The 25,175-nt window shown below is 39.9% G+C and overlaps 1 protein-coding gene across 1 annotated transcript in view; it reads left to right on the forward strand.

The window, feature by feature from the left end:
• The window catches only part of LOC149445014 (putative cation-transporting ATPase 13A4), an 89,488-nt gene that overhangs the window by 11,893 nt on the left and 52,420 nt on the right, over nt 1–25,175 (forward strand). Inside the window, exons 3-8 of the mRNA XM_089654290.1 lie at nt 4,025–4,153; nt 10,833–10,903; nt 12,930–13,010; nt 18,515–18,584; nt 21,240–21,374; nt 22,993–23,065. Of these exons, the coding sequence (XP_089510416.1) occupies nt 4,025–4,153; nt 10,833–10,903; nt 12,930–13,010; nt 18,515–18,584; nt 21,240–21,374; nt 22,993–23,065 (559 nt within the window). The remainder of the gene's footprint in view (nt 1–4,024; nt 4,154–10,832; nt 10,904–12,929; nt 13,011–18,514; nt 18,585–21,239; nt 21,375–22,992; nt 23,066–25,175) is intronic.

Genomic DNA, 25,175 nt, shown 5'->3' on the forward strand with positions numbered 1-25,175 from the left:
GCATTAAACTTTTCTCTGAATTTAAAAGATGAGGCTATAAGGATCTTTTAAAGTTGCCCACAGAGATATAGGTGGCATGGAACGGTACTAGTAGAGGGTAATCCGGTAAAGAATATTGACCAATTTATGTGCCCAGAATGGTTTTATTTAAGAGCAATCCCACCGTATATGCAGAAAGGTCCCTTTCAGGCCATACCCCTTACAAATTCTGACTGGCATGATGCTGGTCTCAGAACATCACACTGTGACATGTAGATTAAAGCAGTCATCCTCATATATGTTTATGGAAACCTTGAGATTTTCCACAGCACCTGCAAAGCAGTGCTCATGGACTCCACTGTGCAAGAACCATATTTGTAAAGCAGATAATCTCTTGTTGGAAACCAAGGAGCAATGTGCAATGGGTGCCCTAGGCCTCTACACTAACCTCCCCTACATCTCCTCCCCAAAATTTCCTTTAGTTATCATCATGTTAAAATTGAAATACAAGTTTTGGAATTATTAATATGCTTTTCATGCATTATGGCAGGCAGAAAGGCTCAAGAAAAATGGTTCAAAGCCTAGACGGATGTCTTAAGGGTACATGTTACAGGGATGACAATAACTTTATTTAAATCTGTGCTTTACTCATAAAGTTGGATATGCATACCCATACAACTGAGAAAAGAAAATCAAACCAGTTATTCTAAGCTGTTAAACTGGTTATGTGAATTATAAGTAGGTAGACAAAGGTGACTGCCCATACCTGCATATATCTTGCAGAATACCCCAGGAACCTTCAACTGCTTCAGATACACACTATTGCTTGCACTCACAGTAATATCTCCAAATAAAATAGAATGATAGATCAGTCATTCTCAACCTGGGTTCTGTGGAACCCCAGGGTTCCGCCACAGGTGTCCAGGGGTTCCTTGAGCTGTGCCTGATTGACCTCCCATGTGATGTTGCCTGCATAATTCTCAGGCCAATGCCACTTGGCAGAGCTAGTGGCATGTCACCAATGATTTGTTTATCTACCTGTAAGTGCCATTCTGACCTAAATTGTGAAGGCTGGGTTCTTCCCACTAGCCACCAGTATAAGAGGCATTTTTCCCACTAATTCCTGATGAATTGTTATTAGTAGGGGTTCCCTGATGTCTGAAAACTATCTTTAAGAGTTCCTCCGGAGTAAAAATGTTGAGAAAGCCCGCAATAGGTAATGCAATAATGATACTCTGTGCAAGTTTGTCCATGGCACAAAGAAGTTTTTAAAAATATATTATGAATGTGATATCTTAAAAAAACACTGGTTGAGCACTATCCTTAGATGAAAAATCTACAGCTTCAAAGAAAAGAAGCACCTTGAAATACACATTCTTCACTGTATTGAATAGAATAGTATGATAAAGTGCTTTTTCCCACTGAAAAACAGATGTTGGGTGAATGTTGTTTGATGCATTATCACCTGGCGAATATTGGATGCAAAATGAGCAAAAACCCCACTATGATAAAAAGAGTTAAAGTGTTATTAAACCTACAACAGTTAAATCAGTCTGTATATGCAGTAAAGCATGCTTGTTATACTCACTGTGGAACCTAAGGGGTTAATCCTCTGAATTGTGTAAAAAGGCTGTTTGATCCTGTCTTCTCTGCTCCTCCTCTTGTTCAGATGTCCACATGATAAGACAGACTGAACCCATATCCCTTCTGCACATGCTCAGTTTAGTGTGTATTGCTAGATAGTTTTTTTTTTTCTTGAGAGAGTGCATGTGATCAGTACAGGGACAATCAGCACTGTCCAGATAGAGGTCAGGGGTTTTGCATCTTCCTAGAGCAGAAAGAAAACTCCTACAAGCTTTAACCAGTGGTCAGCTGAAGTCACAAGACTGCTCTAACTGCTGATGAGAAAAGGTATTTAGCAGTTTATATTTATTAAAATAATTGTTGTGCGTACTGTGGGAGACCCGATATAGTGAATGCAGGGTCCTGGGTTTAGTAACACTTTAATGCTGAGCATCAAATCTTGATCAACAAATGAGCAGATGTTAGGTGAATTTTTCTGTTGCATAGATGAGAAATATACCACACTGTTGTTTTGTTTCTTATTTTACTTGCACATGATTGGACAAAAGTAAATACAGTTTCACCTTGTTCTCTAAGCTTAATGAAAATTCACTATTAAAAGTGAAAATTCACTTTTCACAGTGAACATAGTCTATTCCTAGACATGTGTGATTCATTTTAATTTGCTTTTCACATGTCCATTTGGAAACGCATCCCAGTTTCCAAATGGACATAGAAAGGAAAAGCAACAAATCAAGAAATAGTTATAAAAAAAAAAAGGGACATATTCGTTTCAATCAAATGATGTCACATTTTTGTTCGATACATAACAAATTCATTGTGAACAGCTGCGTGTTTAGGAGCATATCACCATCATGTCTTTAACAGCCATGACTTATATGCTGTCAGTGGGATTCCCTGCTGACAGCAGAAAGTTAACAAAACAAGTGCAGGTTAAAAAAAAAAAACATAGCATGTGTGTCGCGCCAAATCCATACCAGGCCCTTCGATTAGAATCCCTCTCCAATATAAAAAAAAATTGGCATGGTCCCCTCCAAAATTCATATCCGGCCCTAGGCCATTTTTTTAAATGGCATTTGTTTTGTTTACATAAATCATGGTTGTTAACCACTTCAATACCGGGCACTTTTACCCCCTTCCTGCCCAGGCCAATTTTCAGCTTTCAGCACTCTCGCACTTTGAATGACAATTGCACAGGTATGCAAAACTGTACCCAAACTAAAATGTATCATTTTGTTCACACAAACAGAGCTTTCTTTTAGTGGTATTTAATCACCACTGGGGTTTTTGTTTTTTGCTAAAAAATGAAAAAAGAGAAAATTTTGAAAAAAACACGTTTTTCTTCATTTCATTTCTGTTATACAATTTTGCAATAAATAACTGTTCTTCATAAATTTATGCCAAAATGAATTCAGGTACATTTCTTTGGTAAAAAAAACCCAAATCAGTATTTATTATTTAGTGTGTAGGAAAGTTATAGAGTCCACAAGCTATAGCATATATCTGATAATTGATCAATGATGATGTACTGGCAGCTGATCTAATTTCTTGAGGCCAAGGACAGTACAGATGTACCTCAAATTACCCCTTTTTGGAAAGAAGACAGTCTGAGGTATTCAGTAAGAGGCTTGGTGAGTTTTTTGAAGTTGCAATTTTTGTCATAAAGAGTAGTATAAAGTTACCGTAGTAATATTATGCTACTCTGGGGAAGTGATCAGTATTTTTTTTACACATTCTGATTGCCTATAGCAAAGAATTTCATTGCTATAAGCAAGCATTTAACTAAAATTAATAAATTAATTCAGGTTTTTTTTGTTGTGATTAGCTGTGATTGGTCACAGCTAATCACATGACACAGATGGGCTGCAATTGGCTCAGTCTTTACCATGTGATCACTGTGACCAATCACAGCTAGCAACACAATATTATACAATGGATGGCTTGAAAGGAAGTCATCCATTGTTTACAATTGCCATGTGACCTGCTGTGATTGGTCACAATAGTCACATGGTACTAGCAACGGGCCGGTACACAGATCTATCATCAGATCTCGCTGCAGCTTGGCCCCCCAAAGGTGCGCATGTGGCGTGATCCGGGAGGACATCATATGATGCCTACCCGGATTGATGAAAATCCCACTCGGCTGTCAATTTGCTATTGGCCAGGCGGGAACTGGCTAAGGACGTGATGGCCACTCACTCCTTAACAACCAGCTAACCCACTTAACATAGAATAAAGACTTATCTTTTTAAATCTACCCAGGTTATCTAATATACGAAACGAATTGTGCAGAAATGAAACAAATACCAAAAAAGAACAAGACTGAAATGAAATATTTACATTACGAATGCATTCAAAATGAAATGAAAACATGTCTGTCTACTCCTACACTACAATCTAATTTTCTCTGTTTTGCGTCTTCTTTTTTTTCTTTAATGACCAATATTATTTTTTCCCACAGGATGAATTTAAACAATGCTGCAGAAAAAGTGTTCAGTGGACCTATATTTCCGAAACAGATTCACTACAGTATACTGCTATGGATAATAACTGCCTTGTTAACAAATCAGTCATAACGCCAGAAATGAAAGTAATATTATAAAAAGTATTGTTTTTTTCTTTGTCTATAGTACACCACCTCTATGAAGTACATATGGCACAGATATTGTATATGTATATTTTTCTGTAGGCTGCAATATGTCATACATAACAAACAAATCAAAGGTGAAATCAGAAAATGTAAATAGGTGTAGCACTACCCCCTTAGGGATCGCTGATGAATTTTGGGTCCCCCTATAGTCCTGCACCTCCAGTCAGTTAGCATTTACCACACAACTTTCATCCACAGACAGTAATCAGGCTTTAAGCGTTGTTTTATTGAGGGGATTAAACTTGGATAGGGTAAAGGGGTGTATAGGACTCCCCAAGGAACTGAAATCTGAGCTCAACTTCCTGAACTATTCACGGTTTCTTCTTTCTGACACACAGTCTCTGTTGGAGTGCTAGCTAGCAGCTCCATTTGTACGACCAGAAATCTAGATGAATTCCTCTTCACCCAGCAGTCTGAAGGGCTTTCTTCCTAAGCAGGGGATCTGGCTCCTGTTTCCTTAAATAAGGTGCACCGTCACTAACAGAGGGCTAATCTGGTTTCCCTCCAGAGTGCTTCTTCTGCTATCCGCCCAGGGGGTGCAGGTGTACTCAGCCAGATCCTCCTCTGTTCAGCTTATGCAATGGCTGCTGCCAACAGGCCTATCAGCTGAGCTGCTCCTTCCTTGCCACATAGGTAGTCCTCTCTTAGGGGAACAGTGAGTTCTGAGGTTTCCACCTTTCCAGCTCCAGGCTCGCAGGCAGGCCCAATCCCAGCAGGCCTCCTGGCAGCCTTCTTCCTCCAGCCTAACATCTTTCTGCTTGTCACTCCTCTCCCACTATCCAACTCCAACTCCCCCTGCTGAGCAGACTCTGACACCTTTTAGGGATTCCAGCCCCTTGACAAGCCGCCTGCTGGGGATTGACTGAGGTCCCTCAACGGTGCAGCCTACCACTCCTCAGATCCAATCACTGCCTCCAAGGCCCTCCTATGAAAGTCTCAGACCAGGGGGAAGTTCCACAGGAGCTGGCCTGCAGAATCTCTCAGCCCTGACACGAATTTGACCGCTGTGGCTATTGCACCTAACCATTAGGGATCTAGGTCCACCTAGTGTAACTAGGAGGGTGCGACATAGGATTGATAAGATACTTTACTTATTGGTGTGGTAAAACAGTGAACATTTAGTTTAATGTCATGATCCTATGCATAGCGCACACAGAAACAGTACATTCTAAACCCAACAACTAGTGCACCTCTTTAATTATTTTTCCATTAAGAATCCCTCAATTATAACTAACCTTGCTTTGTCAATTCATGTACAGCTCTCGGAAAAAAAGTATTTCACAGCATGTTAGTCTGAGCCCGTATCATTGTAAGTCTGTCTAAGAGTGTGCAGTGCACAATATAGCCAGAGCATGTAACATCTTTGATAATATTTGCAGTCCATTTGTGAAGATGACTCATATAGATATTGAGCCATAGATAGATCTTCCGTATTTGAAAATAGAGACCCAATAACCCATCGTACTGTTTTAAACAACCTTTGCAAATATTTCCTCTTAGCTCTAGTACAAATAGAATACCGATATGTACAGCAATATATCAAAATGCTCTCTATCATATAGTGGTAACATTAATTCTCAAAGCTTGTTGTGCCATAAAATCCTCTGAAAAAAAGGCACTGCTGCGCATTCTTGACCAAAAATTTAATTTTTGTACTCCTGGTCAAGCCCTCCAATTTATGAATGCCTAAATATGTAAACAAACAACTCATTCTACCTCCTCCACAATATTATATAAACTAGCATGGTCTATTCACCTTTTAAACCAATTACATTACATTACAAATACAATTCTACCTCCTCCACAATATTATATAAGATAGCATGGTCTATTCATCTTTTAAACCAATTACATTACATTACAAATACAATTACAATACATTACAATTATCTATTTTGTGTTATTTGTATCAGGATGAAAATCATTAACTAAACATCACTCAGCATTTAGACCCCCTGTTATTGTCAAGATATATCAACTCCACTATTGCCGTATCATCTTCAAATGATACAAGTGGACCTAGTATGCAGCCCTGAGGAACACCAGTATTAGAAACAATGGATGATAAAGTTTAACCCATTGTGTCCTAGTTGTTAAAATCTCTTTTATCCATGGACATAATGAAGTTCCCAGACCCAATATCTGCAGCAACTTTTTTTTTTCATATTGGATAGAGTAATGCATGGTTCACATCTGGGCGTGCGTTTTTTGTGCATTGTGTTTTAGGTGCATTTATACATATGTTGTAGGTATGTTATCATTGAACTCTAAAAGAATGTGTGCTTTGATGAAAGCGCAGCAAAGATGAAGCAAACAGGAATTTTTTTAACGCACCTAAACTGCACATACAATGCACAGGTGTGAACTGAGCCTTAGGGTGTGTTATAACCCTGCTTTTTTCCATTGTGGCCATTTCCCTTCACGCCCTGTCCCACTGTCAAAACAAGAAGTGGGGGGAGTTTCCTCCACAGTGAGGGAATCCCTGATTGTGACCAAAACTAGTGCGCCATTGGAAGATTTCCGCTTATCACCTGTCCTGCTGACAACCCAAATTTGGGATTTTCTTTCGCTTTCCCTCCCAGAGATCAGTGTAAAAAAGACAATCAGAGAGGTTGAATTTCCCTATCTTGGGAACAGGCAGCAGTAAAAAGATGACAGTTGTTCTAATCCCTCTCCATTCTATGCAAATTTATTGAAATTGAAAAAAGAAAAATTTGCCTGAATTATACTTTAGATTTCCATTGCTGATGAAGCAGTAAATGAGTATCATTATAACTAGCCATAACATCTTAACTAGCACACTTGCTGCATTGCCACGTGAGACGTAAATCAATATAAAAGTCCTTGCCAAATATAATCTCTGCTGAATTGGGACACAAACACAGTTAATCTGGAAGTCATGGACATTTTCCCAGCATTGTATTTCTGAATGAATGACTACAGTGTGAAGCTTAAGGGACAGGTCTTGAGAAATCTTGTAGCTTAACTACTTCATAGCATTTTCTTATAAGGCAATTTTTTTTAATTTTTTTCATTTTTGCAGCTTGTTCTAGTTTACTATATCATATATGCACTTTTTAAAGGAAAAACGTAGAAAAAGATACATTCCCTACTATCTGTCTCTTAATGCTATTTTAACGTATGTAATTCTTTCCTCTGAAGGAGCTGCTAATGTATGTGTAGCACTTACCCCCAAAGATGCGGCTGGCTGTATTTGGTCCCCTGCTCCTGTGCCCACGACTCTAGAAATAGCACTATTCATTCTGATACACTTGGCTTGGTGGGGAATATTTATTGCAGATGTAAATGCAGTAACCCTGTGGCAAAAGAGATATGAACAGTAATGACACAGCAATCAGTTAAACAATAGTAAGAAATATACTGCAAACAGGTGAACATCAGTAACAAATATACTCTAAAAAAAACCTGACAAAGACAACGTCACCTAAACCCTATTTTGGGGCAGTCCTAACTAAAGAGAGTTACACCTCCATAATAGTTCAGCAGTCTCTAATATACTCTCTTTCCTCTGCTGGCCATCTTTTTGGGGCCCAGCTCTTATGTCGAAGTGCTCAGGATAATGTCCACTCAAACACTGATAAAGGCACTAGCACTGTGATGCCTGCAAGCAATACTGTTCCTATGTTGTTTTGTCTACGTGTAGTGGGGTCTGGCCAGTATCCTCTCAGTAGCTCTTGTGGTAGAAGGTGATCTCCCTCTGTTTACTGTTGGCAGCACAATCGGTCAGTGTTATTGGTGTCATTCCCCTTGATCAGGTAGTGGGCTCTGTCAGAATCTGTGGCACTCTCCAGTGTTCCAGGATGTCTGGCACTGCTCCTCTCTCGTGTGGTGTTGAACAGTCTGCTGCCAGCCTGAAACACACTCTGTCCCTCTGAATGTCCTCCACACTCTCCTTGTCCTCAGCTCTGAAACCACAACATTCCTCCTATTCCTCTGCTCAGCTTCAGTGATATAGGACTAGTGCTCAGTGAACATGGGACCAGTGCTTAGTCTTTTCTCAGTCTACCAAGCCTGATCAATTTGCAAAGAACTACACCTCCCACATTCATCTGTTCATACCAGCATTCCTAGCAGTCCAGATCCTCTTCCACTGTGTATTTCTATTGGGTAGAGGGCAGACTTAACACTGGCTGTACACAGTTCTATAATAATAGTACCTGTCGCAAAAACTGCGCAAAACACAGTGAAGTATGCAGTTCAGCCATTTTGTAGGCACCTCCATCTTGGTACGGAGTATATATTGTGTCTCTCATTTCTCATTCTCCATCCCCCTCCCTTCCTGAGAGGCACAGTGACAGATGTGTGTGTGTTAAAAGTGTCACTCGCAGGTAGAGCAGCAGGGGGCCCAAAGCTACAAAGCCCCCCAGGAGAGACAGAGACTAGCTGCCCAAGGACCTGTGTAATTTCTCACTTTGTAACCAGGATAAGGCAGCTTTTCCCAGGAGTTGAGGAGATTTTAACCTCATAAGACCTAGCAGCTTAGGTGACAGAATTAAATGAGCATTCCTCAGGTCAGTTTGCCCCTATGTTTCATATCATGGATTATGAAGATGTTGGTTCTAATTCAGAGTTCGCCCGCCGATCCCTCCCTAAACAGAGTATTGGTCAGTTACTCAGAGCCACCCCCCTGCTGGGGGACTTTAAAACACAGGCTAGCAGGCCTAAAAAGTTAAGTTGAAGACATTTCCCAATTGTAACATCAATATACCACCTGGGGAGACCCTTTGCTCTGAAACTTGGATCTGCTTAAGGCTTAATTGGCAAGTAACTTAACCCTCTAACTTCCTCTCTGATATCTCTTTGCTGTGCTATGGTTCTTTGTATGTATATATATATATCTTAGTTACATCTTTTTCTGTAAATATTTTATTGCACCTGTTTGACTCTTTTAGTAATAAATCTTTCTTTCTGAAAGTGTTAAATTGTTTCTAAAGAGCTTAATTGCAATTTACGAATTCCTGCCTCTAAAGAGATGCTACTGTGTTTGTTTTATCCTCTGCCCAATCGGCCTGTGGTGACCGTATTGGACAGATGACTTTTCAACCATTACAGTGTATATTTGATAAAGAGAGTTACCCCTTTCTCTGTAGAAAAAGGGGTGGTGGCAGTGTAAGGGTCAGTTGCGTAATTAATTTGACCCAGTAACAAGCGCATCCAGGCTGCAGGCACAGATTGAAATCCATTAGTTGGAAAATCGGTGTGTAGGGTGCAGCTAGGTGTGGCATTGTTACGCACGTCACATCGCGGTCTGGATCGGCCGATCCTTCGGTCACGAGTTTGGTGAGAAGGTCTGAGGTCTGACGCCACGATCGTGACATATTGGTGGCAGCGATCGTGAGATTGTCACATGTTGGTGGCAGCGATCTTGCAATCGTGACAGTACCTACTTATGGATGTTCCTGTGAGTAGTCCTTGTCACTGATCAGATACAGGATCCTCTCCAGAGAAGTATTTGTCCACTATATCCGTCTGCAAACATGAACAAAGGCAGCAGCATACTATTAGCTATACCATGACCTGTATAAATGAGAGCCTTCACAAACAAGCAATACATCACTATTGCAGTGATCTGTTGCTGGTGCAGGGGGTGCCAGGGCTGTGCTGGATCTTCTCTGCATTGCTCCATGATGGATGCCAGAGCTCACAGGAAATCTTAATTATGTGAGGTGAAACACAATGCAGATTCAATGTGATAAATTGCACAACAAAGTGCTCTTGTAGTGATATCAAAAGCCCGGGAGCTAATCAGTTCAACTTGTTTGCTAAGAGCTGGGTGCTGCACACTGCAAACAGCTAGTGGTTTCACAAAAAACACTGATGGGGCTTCCTGCAGCTGATTATACCTTATGCCATTTTAGAATGAAGCTGTGGTTGAGAACAGCTAAAGCCTTGTTTGAGAACACCATTATGGATAGGGAGGTTAATCAAGTAAAACATATGAAATGCACTTGGCAAATTAAATAATAAGGTTATATGTAGCACTTTGCTACATGGTACATTGTACATTTAGAACACTCTTCATATTGCTTTACTTAATACGTTTAATAGCAAGTTTTTTTTTTTTAAATAAATCTTAAGCATCTGTAAAGCAGTTGCCATTCTGTGTTTGGATTTCACCTGACATACACTAAATAAGGAAAAATCATATTAGAGAAACAAAAGGATAGTTTTTAGATTTTGTTGCATATATATGTACGATATGTGTATATTATAAATACAGTCAATGTCAATGAGATCTGGGTAGCAATGAAAAAATTTGGACGCTGAAGGACAGCATTGAATACAGCTTAGTCAGTTAATCCTTTAAACATACAATATAAAATTTGGCAAATTCTTAACATATTTCCAGTGGTGAAAAAATAGCCAAAGATTGATAGTTCAATACTGACCACTTTATAAACAGTCTACAAAGCTGAAAAATGTCAGTAAACCCATAGGCATTAAGAATACCATGTACTATATAATACAAAATATAGTGTATGTGCATTTGTGTGTTTACTTTATGTGTGCTTCTATTAAGTACACATTTTTTTTCTTTTTTAACAGGAAGTTTATTATTGCATTATTTTTTTCATGTTGTGTTCTTTTGTTCTAACAGGTTAGATGTATTTGGGTGCAGAAAATCAAGTATGTCTGGTTACATAAAGAAAAAAGATTTCAGAAAGCTGGGTATGTTATGTTATGTTATGAAGTGATGCTGTATTTTAGTAGTGAAAACTTGCTGTAATTTAACCCCGGTGATTGTCAGCGTCCTTAGAGGAGTACAGCCAAAGCTCTTTTGGCTGTACTCCTCCTGTGCTTCACAGGAGTGCAGTTTGTTCTGCACTCCTGTGACCCTTTTGAGAGTGCGCTGAAGCCTGCTGTTGACTGATGTCACTCAGCCAGTTCTGGCTGGAGAAAGATCCCAACTTTAAAGTCAGAATCCACCCAGAGTCTGGAGCGGCACTAGTAATCCGTTGAGAGCCTGAGCCACCCGCTCCCTCCCCCTCCACAGCTGGAGGGGGTAGAGCAGACAGCGGTGATTGACAGTCCCGCTCTCTGCTCACAGCAGTTGTGAGAACACAGCGATCAGCAGTCATGTGATCGCTGAGTTCTCACCCTTAGAACCGATGGGGGAGAGATGCTGCATCCACCTACCGATGCTGCATCCACCTAGGTAAATATTTTGTTCTGTCATATTTGCTATGTTAGAATGAATTGTTTTTGGAATTGGTTTCACATATTCTGATTTGTTTCATATATTTCTTGTTCCAAATCTATTCACATTTTTGGAATTTATTTTTGAAGATTCGGATTCATTTGTTATGTCCCTATGTAATTTCAAACATTTGCTTGCAACTTCGATGCAACTTACTTACAACTTTGATGTTTTTGCGACTTTGTCTTTGGCCAATCATAGCAATACAGAGTGTGACACATTATTAAACTTACAAAACCCTCTGAAGTCTCAAACAAATGAAACAACTGTTAACTGTTAGTTTACAGTAGATGAATATGAACATTGTAAAAAAGTTACAACGCCAGAAGTTACTTTTAAATGTATTTAAAAATGTCCACAAAAGGAAAATATTACAGCTGAAATGATGGCATGAGCAGTACACAAATGGGTTTATTTCTTAAGCCAAATTTAGTTGGGTTGTACAAGGAGTGTTAAATTAGTAACAACACAAGGGGGTTGATTTACTAAAACTGGAGAGTGCAAAATCTGGTGCACAAGGGAGTTTATTTACTAAGCCAAATTTAGTTGGGTTGTACAAGGAGTGTTAAATTAGTAACAACATAATGGGGTTGATTTACTAAACCGAAGAGTGCAAAATCTGGTGCACAAAGGGGTTTATTTACTAAGTCAAATTTAGTTGGGTTGCACAAGGGGCGTTAAAATAGTAACACAATGGGGTTGATTTACTAAAACTGGAGAGTGCAAAATCTGGTGCAGCTGTGCATGGTAGCCAATCAGCTTCCCACTTCAGCTTTTTCAATTAAAAAAACTGGAAGCTGATTGGTTTCTTTGCAGAGCTGCGCCAAATTTTGCACTCTCCAGTTTTAGTAAATCAGCCCCAAAGTATATTAGCAATTTCAGATACTTGTGAGACATGATATCAGCATATCACAATACAAATGGGTCAAAAGTTCATGTGAAGTATTGCCTATATCTCTTGTTCTCTCCTCTGTGCCCCAGTAACCCATACACGTTCACTTTCTAATAGCCCAGTAATCTATTTTTAATGCCTCCTTGTAACATCCAGTGTTAGTTCCCAAACCTCTTCCTCCCCCCAGTTCTGGTTGTTTGGAACAAGCTTTGCACATCTGCACTGCTCTATGTAAACTACAAATCCCATAGTCTATAGTCTCTAGAGAGGGTGGCTAAGTTCCTATATACAGTGGGACCATCACACACGTTGCCACCCTCTAACAAGAAGTTGGGTCACAGCATTCAAAAAAAAAATTGGAGAAGATTGAGAACAATAGCAGGTAATTTTTTGAGTTAGGAATCCATGCTTGAACAAAATTTATTTTTGTTAAAAATATATTGAGCACCCATAAATGCTTTGGTTTGAAGGTCTTATGCAAACATATACTACTTTACCATACACAGCATCATATGTACTGTAGCTTTAGACATGTCTCATGTGTAATAGGTATGTGCAATGTCTACAGAACTGTTTCTAATGTTTCTCTTCTTAAACTGATCCAGAGTGCTGGAAGATGCCTACACTTGTTCACAGATCCATTCAAGGTTTGGATTAGGTCTGAGTATAAAGGAACAGGAAGTAAGGTATGAACTTGTTTTCTTCCAATACAGCATTTGTGTACATCCTTCTTTATGTTACTGAGAATTAAAATGAGCATCCTAACGCTGACTAAAAGTATTAAATGTGAAATGTGGATTAATTCTAAAGAGTAACTCCACTTTTGTTGAGAAAAAACATTCCCCTGTGGGTGATCAATATACATTGCAATGATTTTAACAAACTTTGTTGCAGATTCTTACCTTAACTCTACTGGGAGTGGTTTTATAATCATCAATCAGCTGCTGCACCTGCAGAGCTTTAATGAGGAAAATTACAGGGTCTGCATCCCTTTAGTCACTGGTCACACCACTGTGAATTAAAATCACGTTATTTGTGTGCAATTTCAGGTGTGAATTCTGAGGACTTATTGCTACTTGTGAAGATTTTCAATGATTTCTTGCAATTTGTACTGCAATTTCCATCATATTCTATGTATGTGAAATTGCAAAAAAACTACAGAAAAAATTGTGTGAGAACTACTTTAGAAATTGCACTGCATTCACATTCATTAGATGCGATTTCAGGGGTGATTTCAATTCCCAAACCGCATCTGAAATCATACCGGTATAACCAGGCCCTTAGACGTGATTTCCTATTGGGAGTGTCTCACCAAAAATGACATTTATGTTGCAGGGGATGCCTGATCGGTGCCCAGAAGTGCCACCCACCAGTGCCTCCTACAAGTGCCCAGCAGTACCGCCCACAAGTGCCCAGCAGTGCCACCCACCTATGCCCAGCAGTGCCACCCACCTGTGCCCACCTGTGCCACCCACCTGTGCCCAACAGTGCCCACCAAAGCTACCCACCTGTGCCCATCAGTGCCCACCAGTGTCACCCATCAGTGCAGCCCAGCAGTGCTGCCAGTAATTACCACCCAGCAGTGCTGCCAGTAATTGCCGAGCAGTGCTGCCAGTCAGTGCCCAGCAGTGCTGCCAGTCAGTGCCGCCTGTCAGTGTCAACTATCAGTACTCATCATCAGTGCCAGCTCATCAGTGCCTCCTATCAGTGCCACCTATTAGTCCCACCTATCAGTGTCGCCTAACAGTGCCGCCTATCAGTGCCGCCTATCCGTGCCACCTATCCGTGCCACCTATCCGTGCTGCCTATCAGTGCCCATCACTGCTGCCTATCAGTGCTCATCAGTGCTGCCTATCAGTGCCCATCAGTGCTGCCTATCAGTGCAGCCTCATCAACGCACATCAGTGAAGGAGAAAAATTACCTGTTTGAAAAATGTTATAATAGAAACAAAGAAACTTTTTTTTCAAATTTTTTGCTCTTTTTTTGTTTATAGCACAAAAAAATACAACACCCAGCAGTGAGTAAATGCCACTAAAAGAAAGCTCTGTTTGTGAGAAAAAAATGATAAAAATTTCATATGGGTACAATGTTGCATAACTGCGTAATTGTCATTCAACGTGCGACAGCGCTGAAAGCTGAAAATTGGCCTGGTAAGGAAGGGGGTATAAGTGTCCGGTAGGCAAGTGGTTAATAACACAGTTACAATATTACTCCCAATTGTATATGTTATATTATTTTTTATGTGTTATTTTTTTCCCCACGAAAGTGGAGTTACCCTTTAAGTGTATGTAAAGGCAAAACTATTTTTGGATAGAGGAGAGAAACATTTTAAATTGCTGTCTGTGTCCCCACTGGAAAGATTCACCCTCTCTCTTTGCCAGAGTTGAAGGTGAAATATTAAATAGGGACAAATGGGACAACTGTCTAAGACAGTAATGCCCCTAACATTAGTGAGATTTCCTATTATTTCTAGATGCTTCTACAGGTCAGGAAGTAAAGAGAAACCTATCCAGTGAGATACAAACAGCAAAAAACATTTAGGTGTTCACACCTGCCTGTTCTGTAGAAAACTAAAAAAATGGCTATACATACACTTGAACCTATTACAAGATAAATATACATATGCCACAGCCCTACTTATCCAGCCATGCAGTTGAGACACTGACTGATGCTTATTTATCTGATCCATGTATTGCTCAAGAAAGGCAGAAACTATTATTTATTAGTAGCAGATAGAAGACAATTTACAGAAATAGACAGATGCCATCTGTATACTAGCTGCTTGACCCCTACAGATTAAAGTGATTGTAAAGGCAGAAGGTTTTTTTCCTTCATGCATTCTATGCATGCCATGCAGGTAAGAAGCCTTCTTCATGTATCTCCCCAGCACGGGCGGACTGACCATTTGGAAACTCAGGCACTGCCCGAGGGCCCGGGGTCAGTAGGGGCCCCATGTCAGTCCGCCCCTGCTCCCCAGCCTCTCGTTTAGGTACCTGGGTCGGATCTTGATCCAGCGATGTGCATGAGAGCAGAGGCTCTCTCTGTTCTCTCTCACCTTAATGGCTAAGACATTCCCACTGCTGTCCATCACAGCCAGTGGGGAGGGAGCAGAGGGTTGGGCTGTGCCATGCTCTGTGTGTCTTATAGACTGCTGGCTCGGGAGAGAGCATGTAGGTGTGCCACGATAGGAAGTGGCTTCCTATGGTGGAACACCAAGAAGAGGACCGGGGCTGCTCTGTGCAACCATTACATACAGCAGGTAAGTATATGTTTGTTATTTAAAAAAAATAAAAAATGAAGGTTTGCAATCACTTTAAACCAAATATACTTACAGAAATTGTTCAGCAGAGATATTTAAAGTGGTTATAAAGCTAAAATGTTTGTTCTTTTTTTACCTTAATACATAGGTAAAAAATAATTTGACACTTGCTTACCTGAGTCCTCTATTGACCCAGGGCTGTGTCCAGCTGCAAGTCTCTTCTCCTCTCTCCCTGCTCTCAATAAACCCTACTGAGATCAGTGGGAACTGTCAGTCAAATCCTGTGAGGAGGGAACAGGGGAATGCAGGGCATATCCTTGCTTTGTGTGTCTATGGATGCACATGGCCCAGCCAAGGAGCAAGCCTGTATGAGTGCCCCCATAGCAAGTGGCTTGTTATGCGGCAGACACAGAAGAGGGGGAACCCAGAAGAGGAGGTATGTGGTCGCTTTTTGCAATATGATTGCACAGAGCAGCTAAGTATAACATGGTTTTTATTTTAAAAAATGCCTGTAGAACTGCTTTAATTTTGAGGATATTCCTATAAATCCTGATTTGTAGGGGATGGTGCAAGTAAGATGATGGTAGCAAGATTGCAAATGACCTTTCTCCTGAGAAATCTATTTCTCTGCTATCCTACTAAACACTGCTATTCCTCCCATAATCCTGTATACAAAGTACTATATCTGTTTAAACCACTGGAATGTACTAAAAACTGTAATATTCCTGTAGGTCATTGAGATGGCTGTTTGAACTCCATGATTTATACCATGATATTTATGAACCGCATTAGCCTTAACTCAGGGAAATGAGTCTCAAAATCTAACCTGTTCAGGGGCGGACTGACCATTTGGAAACTCGGGCACTGTCCGAGGGCTCGGGGTCAGTAGGGGGCTTCATGAGATGCCCCTGGTACCTTTTTCATAGGCTTTTTTGAGTTTGGGCAAGGACACAGGGGCCCCATGATCCCCTATTGCCCGGGGGCCCCATGAGTTGTCAGTCCGCCCCTGAACCTGTTTGATCAATTCTTACCTAAGATCGGGTAGTCATGTGATGTATTGTCTGAACAGTGCCTATAAGCATACAATTGTATTCTGTTTTATCCAAAATCAGATGAATTATTCAACAATCATCTCATATCTATGAGCATTTTTAGACAAACTGGGATTTTTCTCTTGTTATTGAACATGAGGTCCCTGCATGTCCTTTTAGCCTGTGGTTGAAAAGGAAGCTAGAGTTTTGGCTCCTCGGCTGATGGAAAGTTTCCCTCTATCTATATTTGCTAATGAGAATTCTCCAGATTATCTACATTCCTTAGTTTATTGCATTCACGTCACCAGGTGTGAATAAATGAGCACATTATTGTCAGATTCTGAGTTTTAGGAAGGATTTTTACAAGGCTGTCATTATGCAATCCTAATTAGGAGCTTGAGCACTATGTCCTGAATGTTCATCTATCCTTCATGGATGAAAGGTCATCTTGCTTACAGGTATTGGGCATAACCACACTTTCAGGACTGCACATTGAAAGCTGATTACTAAAAGTCAATATCATACATAATTTATGATCTTACTAAATGATTTCCATATGTGAGTGTTTCAAGTTAACATAACATTTCAGGTCTGAAAATAAACATGCTACCTTAAAGGATGTGTAAACATGAAAGACAGGATTAGCACAGAACAATAAGCTTTCACAGGAAACTTTTAAAACAATACCTTTATATATACATGCGAATGTTTAGCTTGAGTACCTTGTTATTTGAAGCTAAACTGAACATACAGTTTTAATCATTTAATCACTTGCCCTCTGGAAGATTTTACCCCCTTCCTGACCATGTTATTTTTTCTATTTGGCACTGCTTTACTTCAAGTAATAATTGCCACATTGTACACAAATGAAATGTATTTAATTTTTTTACACAGCTTTCTTTTGGTAGTATTAGATCACCACTGTTTTTTTTCTTTATTTTTTATTATATAAATGAAAAAAAGACTGAAAGATTTAGAAAAAAAATTACTTTTTGTTATAAAACATGATATTAAAAATAAAAAATCGAATTTCTTCATAAATTTAGGCTAAAATGTATCCTGCTACATATTTTTGGTTAAAAATCCCAATAAGTGTATATTGATTGGTTTGCATGAAAGTTATTGCGTCTACAAACTACGTTATATATACTTGAATTTGTATTTATTTATTTTTTATACTAGTAACGGTGGTGATCAGAGACTTAGAGCAAGACTGTGATAGTAAATAGTCTAATCCCCGCTGTCAGGACAGAGCTCTGTGTTGTTTACATACACAGAGCTCTCTCCTATCCTCTTTTTCACCGATCAGTGTCTCCCGGCCACCAGTAATTGACCAGAACCCACTGATAGGCTAGTGCTGTGTCTAATCACATGAGCATGACTGCCCCTAACTAAGAACTGGATCACGTACTGGGTACATTATTGGGTGCAGGAGAGCTGCTTTGCCGGCAAGCAGTTAAATACTTTTCACATGCATCACAACAAAAATATTTTTCAGTTTTTCTTTAAAAAAAAAGGTGGAAAAGCAAACAAAGGCCCTTGTTCTCTGTGTGGAAGCAGTGACTTCTCTGCAGAGCTTACAACACAGAGGTAGAGCTTTCAATTTGGCAGGAAGCATGAGCTTTTCTAACTGCCAAGTTATAGGTGTGACTCAGAAGGGGATGTGATGGACCCTGACTAAGAGGCTGTGCTTCCGCAAAGAGTTCTTTTATGCAGCATACTGGCAGGTAGACTGACTTTTCTATTCAGGTTGTGGTTATATTATAAAGAGAACTGTAAGAACACTTTTTTATGCACCTGCAATATATTTAGCTGGTTTAAATGTTAAAGTCTATTTGGGCTTTAGGTTAGCAGTAATTTGCGTGTACACTTTAAGTCATTCTGAACTTTCCTTTGCAGGAGGACTGTTTGTGGACCAAATGCTATTGAAGTTGAAATTGTACCAGTATGGAAGCTACTCTTTAAAGAGGTTATTATTATTGTTTACTCAATAGTGCCTTATAGTAGTATATATAGGAGGCATACACATGCTATCACAGTGTACAGGTGAAACTCAAAATTTAGAATATCGTGCAAAAGTTCATTTATTTCAGTAATGCAACTTAAAAGGTGAAACTAATATATGAGATAGACTCATTACATGCAAAGCAAGATAGTTCAAGCCCTGATTTGTCATAATTGTGATGATTATGGCTTACAGCTCATGAAAACCCCAAATCCAGAAAATTAGAATATTGTGAAAAGGTGCAATATTCTAGGCTCAAAATGTCCCACTCTAATCAGCTAATTAAGCCATAACACCTGCAAAGGGTTCCTGAGCCTTTAAATGGTCTCTGTCTGGTTCCGTAGGAATCACAATCATGGGAAAGACTGCTGACCTGACAGTTGTGCAGAAAACCATCATTGACACCCTCCATAAGGAGGGAAAGCCTCAAAAGGTAATTGCAAAAGAAGTTAGATGTTCCCAAAGTGCTGTATCAAAGTACATTAATAGAAAGTTATGTGGAAGGGAAAAGTGTGGAAGAAAAAGGTGCACAAGCAGCAGGGATGACCGCAGCCTGGAGAGGATTGTCAGGAAAAGGCCATTCAAAAGTGTTGGGGACTTTCACAAAGAGTGGACTGAGGCTGAAGTCAGTGCATCAAGAGCCACCACACACAAACGGATCCTGGACATGGGCTTCAAATGTCGTATTCCTCTTGTCGAGCCGCTCCTATACAACAAACAAGGTCAGAAACGTCTTACCTAGGCTAAAGAAAAACAGACCTGGTCTGTTGCTCAGTGGTCCAAAGACCTCTTTTCTAATGAGAGCAACTTTTGCATCTCATTTGGAAACCAAGGACCCAGAGTATGGAGGAAGAATGGAGAGGCACACACTGCAAGATGCTTGAAGTCCAGTGTTAAGTTTCCACAGTCTGTGTTGATTTGGGGAGCCATGTCATCTGTTGGTGTTGGTCCACTGTGCTTCATTAAGTCCAAGGTCAAAGCAGCCGTCTACCAGGAGATTTTGGAGCACTTCATGCTTCCTTCTGCAGACGAGCTTTATGGGGATGCTGACTTCATTTTCCAGCAGGACTTGGCATCTGCCCACACTGCCAAAAGCACCAAAACCTAGTTCAATGACCGTGGGATTACTGTGCTTGATTGGCCAGCAAACTCGCCTGACCTGAACCCCATAGAGAATTTATGGGGTATTGCCAAGAGAAAGATGAGAGACATGAGACTGAACAATACAGAAGAGCTGAAGGCCCCTATTGAAGCATCCTGGTCTTCCATAACACCTCAGCAGTGCCACAGGTTGATAGCTTCCATGCCACGCCGCATTGAGGCAGTAATTGCTGCAAAAGGGGCCCAAACCAAGTACTGAGTATATATGCATGCTTATACTTTTCAGAGGTCCGATATTGTTCTATGTACAATCCTTGTTTTATTGAATGCATGTAATATTCTAATTTTCTGAGATTGTGGATTTGGGGTTTTCATGAGCTGTAAGCCATAATCTTCACAATTATGACAAACCACGACTTGAACTATCTTGGTTTGCATGTAATGAGTCTATCTCATATATTAGTTTCACCTTTTAAGTTGCATTACTGAAATAAATGAACTTTTGCACGATATTCTAATTTTTCGAGTTTCACCTGTATGTCTGGGAAAAACAACAATAATAACATGCTTTGTCTCCTTAGGCCTCATGCACATACCATAGATGGTGAAATGCCTAAAAAACACTGGGAGTAAGATACTGGTAATTTTTTTACCCAGGGAGCAGAAGGAGCTATGTTCAGCCTGCCATACAAGTGAATACATACAAGTGAATAGCTGTACATGGCCACACACTTATAAACATCAATGCTCCTGATTGTGGAACTTTCATGTTTGGGAATACAGTTATCAGCAAATGTGAAGGCAAATGCTGATGCAAAGAAGCATCAGCATTTAAGAGTACATCCACGTAATAAGATTTTCTGTCTGAACAGACATCACAGTTACTCTTCTGCACTGAAATCCCAAGCAGCGTTGTTAGCCTTGCCAATTTTTCTTTGGCTGGATTAAAGAACACCTCCAATCTCCTTATTTCCAAGAAATAGGGTGGAGGTGATGAATCATCTGAAATCCAATTCAAGTGTAACCCTGTTGGCCCACTCATCCCTAATGTCCTTCCAATGAAAAATTTAAGGAGTCGGGCTGAAAATTGTCTGGGAAACTAGCTGCATCCAATCAGATGCAGGCACTGTACAGATATATTGACAGCCATAGCTGCCAGATGTCAGAATACAGTAGCTCAGTAGGGGGTTTGTTTATCCTCACTGTATAGCGTAGATGAAGGTATTTTGTAGACTTTATCCATTCAGCCCACAGAATGAGCAATAAAAATCTATCAGTGTATGGTCAGCTTAAGTTTGATGAGAAAATCTGATACAGACTTTCAATTAAAGAGACACAATCAGAAAGGAAACAGTTTCTCCCAGGTACCCGCTTTGCAATTCCCATAATACTCTTAACATTGGGGGGGAGATTTTTCTATACACTAATATCCCTTATTACTGTATCTCTGAAATTACAACTAATATAAAACCAGTTTTTTTATTGTTTTAAATACTGTTTTATTTTATTTTTTTTCAGGTTTTAAATCCATTCTATTTCTTTCAAGCTGGAAGCCTCAGCCTGTGGCTAGCAGAAGGATATATTGAATATTCTATAGTGATTATTGTGATCACTGTGCTATCCATCATTCTGACTGTCTATGATCTAAGAATGGTATTTTTTTTCATTATTTAGCATGGCATATCATTAATAACAATATCTGTAGTGGCAAACCTGTTAACAAAGAAGCCTTGCATCCCTCTGTAAAGATAGCAGTGTAATATAAAATCTATTTTACCCATGATTCAGTGGAGCCCATTACTCTCTTACTGGGTACATATTACATTTCTTTCGTATATTACTGATCTGACAACATGTAGTCTAAAACACTAACTACCAATTCACTAAATACAGAGTGGCAGCAGGTTCCTCTTACACAGGGCCTGTGGTCAAAGTGAACAGGGCTCTCTTTTACTTGAATTGGTAAATCTCCTTTCACTTGGTGGGATTAAATAGGGATTGCATGTTTACTTTGCATGGGGTTATGGGGTGAGAATCCTGATTTTCTGTGACGTGTGCCCAATATGGAAGTATCCTCTCCACATTTGGTGGGCAGTACAGCTGTTGAATGCGACACATTCAGGTATATAAAGCCACACCTATATAAAGCCACACCACAATCCCCTGCAACCATGAGCACCACATGCACACAGTTGCGATTCAGTGTTGCAGGCTTATAGGAATAAAACAGCCGTTGGGTAGCTTATTTCATGAATTCCTTCCATTACTCTACAACAGAATAAGCTGGTCCCTAACTCCTTCCTTATTGAGCATCTCTTTTGAGAAAATCTGTCGCATCTAAATAATAATCTACATAAATCTGTTTTAGTTGGCTGCACAGAATTGCAGACACAGGGGTCACAAATACACGTTATAAATACAGTATCTCATATTTATTTTTACTATAGGTACTTATATAGTCCTGCCAATTTACTCAGCACTTTACATATATATTGTACATTCACATCAGTCCCTAACCCTCAAGGGGTATACAATCTAAGGTCCCTAACTCACATTCATACATACACATACTAGGGCCAATTTAGACAGGATCCAATTAACCTAACAGCATGTCCTTGGAGTGTGGGGGGAAATCCACACAGGCACAGGGAGAACATGTAAACTCCAGGCCGGTGGTGCCATGCTTGGGATTCAAACCAATGACCCTAGTGCTGCTAGGTTGAAGTGCTAACCATTTAGCCACTGTGCTGCCCATATGTATTATAAATTAGCATAATTTAACTAACATGTGTATATGTTGCAATTAAATTAAATTCTCATCTAATCTCATGCAATCAACAGAATGAGTGCTAACTGTACAGTATATCAGAATTTAAATGGCTTAGATTCCTGACTGCTTATGTTAGCTATTAACCTGTTGCAGTATACCTGTTCTTCCAAAAGGGATTATATTTGGGAGGATGTTTATTTGTACAAAATGGTATGTACTGTATGTAGTGGGAAATCTTTAGAAACCTGTTTTATCTTTGTGATATTGAAAAACATGTTTTTTAGTAATATTTTGGAAGAAGTGTATTACATTTTTTTGAAAAAACCCTGGTGGTCTGTAATTGCTGTGTGCCAAAAAATACCCCACTACATACATACCATTTAAAGATTATTTTGGGGTTCGACATGTGGCAAAATCAGCCTTTGTTACTGACCTGCATTTAACAGGCTTTGGGAAATCTTAGCTTTAATCAGTTGTCTATTTTCTTCTGTTTCTGAATAGCAATCTGTGAAACTACATCGGCTGGTAGAATCCAATAACAGTTCAGTGGTCACTGTGCACACCAGTGATGAGAGTAAGTAAAACTCTAAGGCAGAGGTAAGTAATTGATTTTCCCATGGGGCCGCATGAAAAACCGGGACTGTTGTGGAGGGCCTAACTTAATTCTTCTCAATATTATTTGAACTTGGAAGGTCTGTAAGTACTTAAACATATATAAAATGAAACCTGGCTCTAGGAATGATAGGTACAACTGCTCATGAAATAGGTCTTTTTCATAGGGGCAGTTAGCAGGTGGTAAAAATAGGTGGCTGGGCCATGGTACAGCTGAACTATGGCACTGCTTGTCAAACTTGCTCACTGAATGCAGTGGGGCTGCACCACAACTGTCTGCAATTGATTGCAGAGTGGTAGTGCATTAAATGATTAAATCAGGCAGAGAGTAGGCAATACAAAACCTCCATACCGCCTGCCAAATACCCTCTGTACAGCACTGTGACTGGAAGGAGAGAGCCTGAGATCAGTACAATGATAATTTCTGCAGATCCTGTCCTGAAGTAAAGAACAGGTGCATGGCTCCTGGGTTTCACAGCATGCAGGATATAACACAGTAAGAACTTGGCTGGATAGCAGAGTGGCAGGTGAGCGCCAGGACGTGTCCTAGACTATGCTCTCCAGCCAGAACAGAGCCTTCTGGCTGTACCAATTAGCTTCTTTAGTTCATGAAGCTACATAGACATCTGTCAGCGTGCCTCTCTGAGCCTGTGACAGTGGAGGCATTGAGGGCCAGGCAGGGACAGCCAAAGGGCTGGATGTGGCCAGCAATTTGCCCAGGTCTTCTCTACGTGGTATATTTCTGAAGCAATGAGTCTGGTGTTCACCAAACATTCACTGTACTGTATCTTAGTGTAAAAGTATAATTTCAGGAACCAATGGTATCAACACACTTTTCAATGTGTTTAATGATTTGCTTTTCAATATTTCTATGGAATATCAAACTGTGGGTGCAGCAAGTGGCCAGTATATTTTATTATATATATTGCATGTATATATACATACTTCTGCTAGTGTTTTTAGTGTGGAACCTGTAATAATTTGGTCATGTATCGCTTTCTCACCACCTGTAAAATATGTCTAAAAAGCGATCCATAGCAGATTGCTTTCTGGGGAGTGGCAAAGGCTGCCACATGTGTAAACTAAGCTTTAGTGTCCTTAGCGCTTTATTTTTTTATTTATATTTCTAACATTCAATTATTTTAAATTAAAAGCAAGCTCAAATGGAACAATTTATGTTCCCAAAACTGTGCTCTTGTATCTGTTCATTATACTTTGTATGTCATGGTAAAATATTAGGAAAGCTGGTTAGGTTCAAAATGATTGCCTTTGCTACCTGTGCTGTATGGACTGTGCTCACAGCCTAGGCTTCTCTTCCCCTTTACCTCCTCATGCATTAGTACTTTAGGGACAATGTAGTTTACGAAAGAGTGTTGATAACACTTGCAGAGCTGTGCTGAAAAGTGGTTAAGGGTTGTTGCAGGTCTTGCGTATGCTTTACCTTGCAACCTTGGTCATCTGAGTTTTCATATTATTAAGTACAGGAGAGCCATTGGAAGTGTCTCAAGACTGACCTTTCAGTAGTTTCTCTGCTTAGTGCCACAAAAGATTAGACTAGCATCTTTTGGTTTGGTGTGCTTTTTCCATTTGTAAGTGTTAATTAGAGATGAGCGAATCAAACCAGGCAAAGTGGAATTCGATTAGAATTTCAGGAAAAATTTGATTCGCGTCGAATCCGAATATTAGCCTACTTCGGGTGCGCGAATCGGATTTTTCCCGATCAGCCGGCAAAAGTGTCCCTGCAGAGAGCTCCGCTATTTCTGACAGTTCTCTGACAGTTCCTTCACATGTACAGCGGTTGAAACATTGTATCTATTTGTTTCCATTTAGGATACAGATGTTTTTATTCGGAAACAGATACAATGTTTCAACCGCTGTAAATGTGAAAGTCAGAGAACTGTCAGAAATAGAGGAACTCTGCAGATACACTTTTTGCCGGTTTGGAATTATTCTTATTTTCATCCTACTTCTTCTTCTTCTTCTTCTTCATCCTCATCCTCAGAAGAAGAAGAAGAGGATGAGGATGAAGAAGAAGAAGAAGAAGGATGAAAATAAGAAGAATTCCAAGCCGG

The sequence above is a fragment of the Staurois parvus genome, unplaced genomic scaffold, assembly GCF_062004578.1.
Source record: "Staurois parvus isolate SC_StPar_1 unplaced genomic scaffold, SC_StPar_1.0 ptg000750l, whole genome shotgun sequence".
Taxonomy (NCBI): Eukaryota; Metazoa; Chordata; class Amphibia; order Anura; family Ranidae; genus Staurois; species Staurois parvus.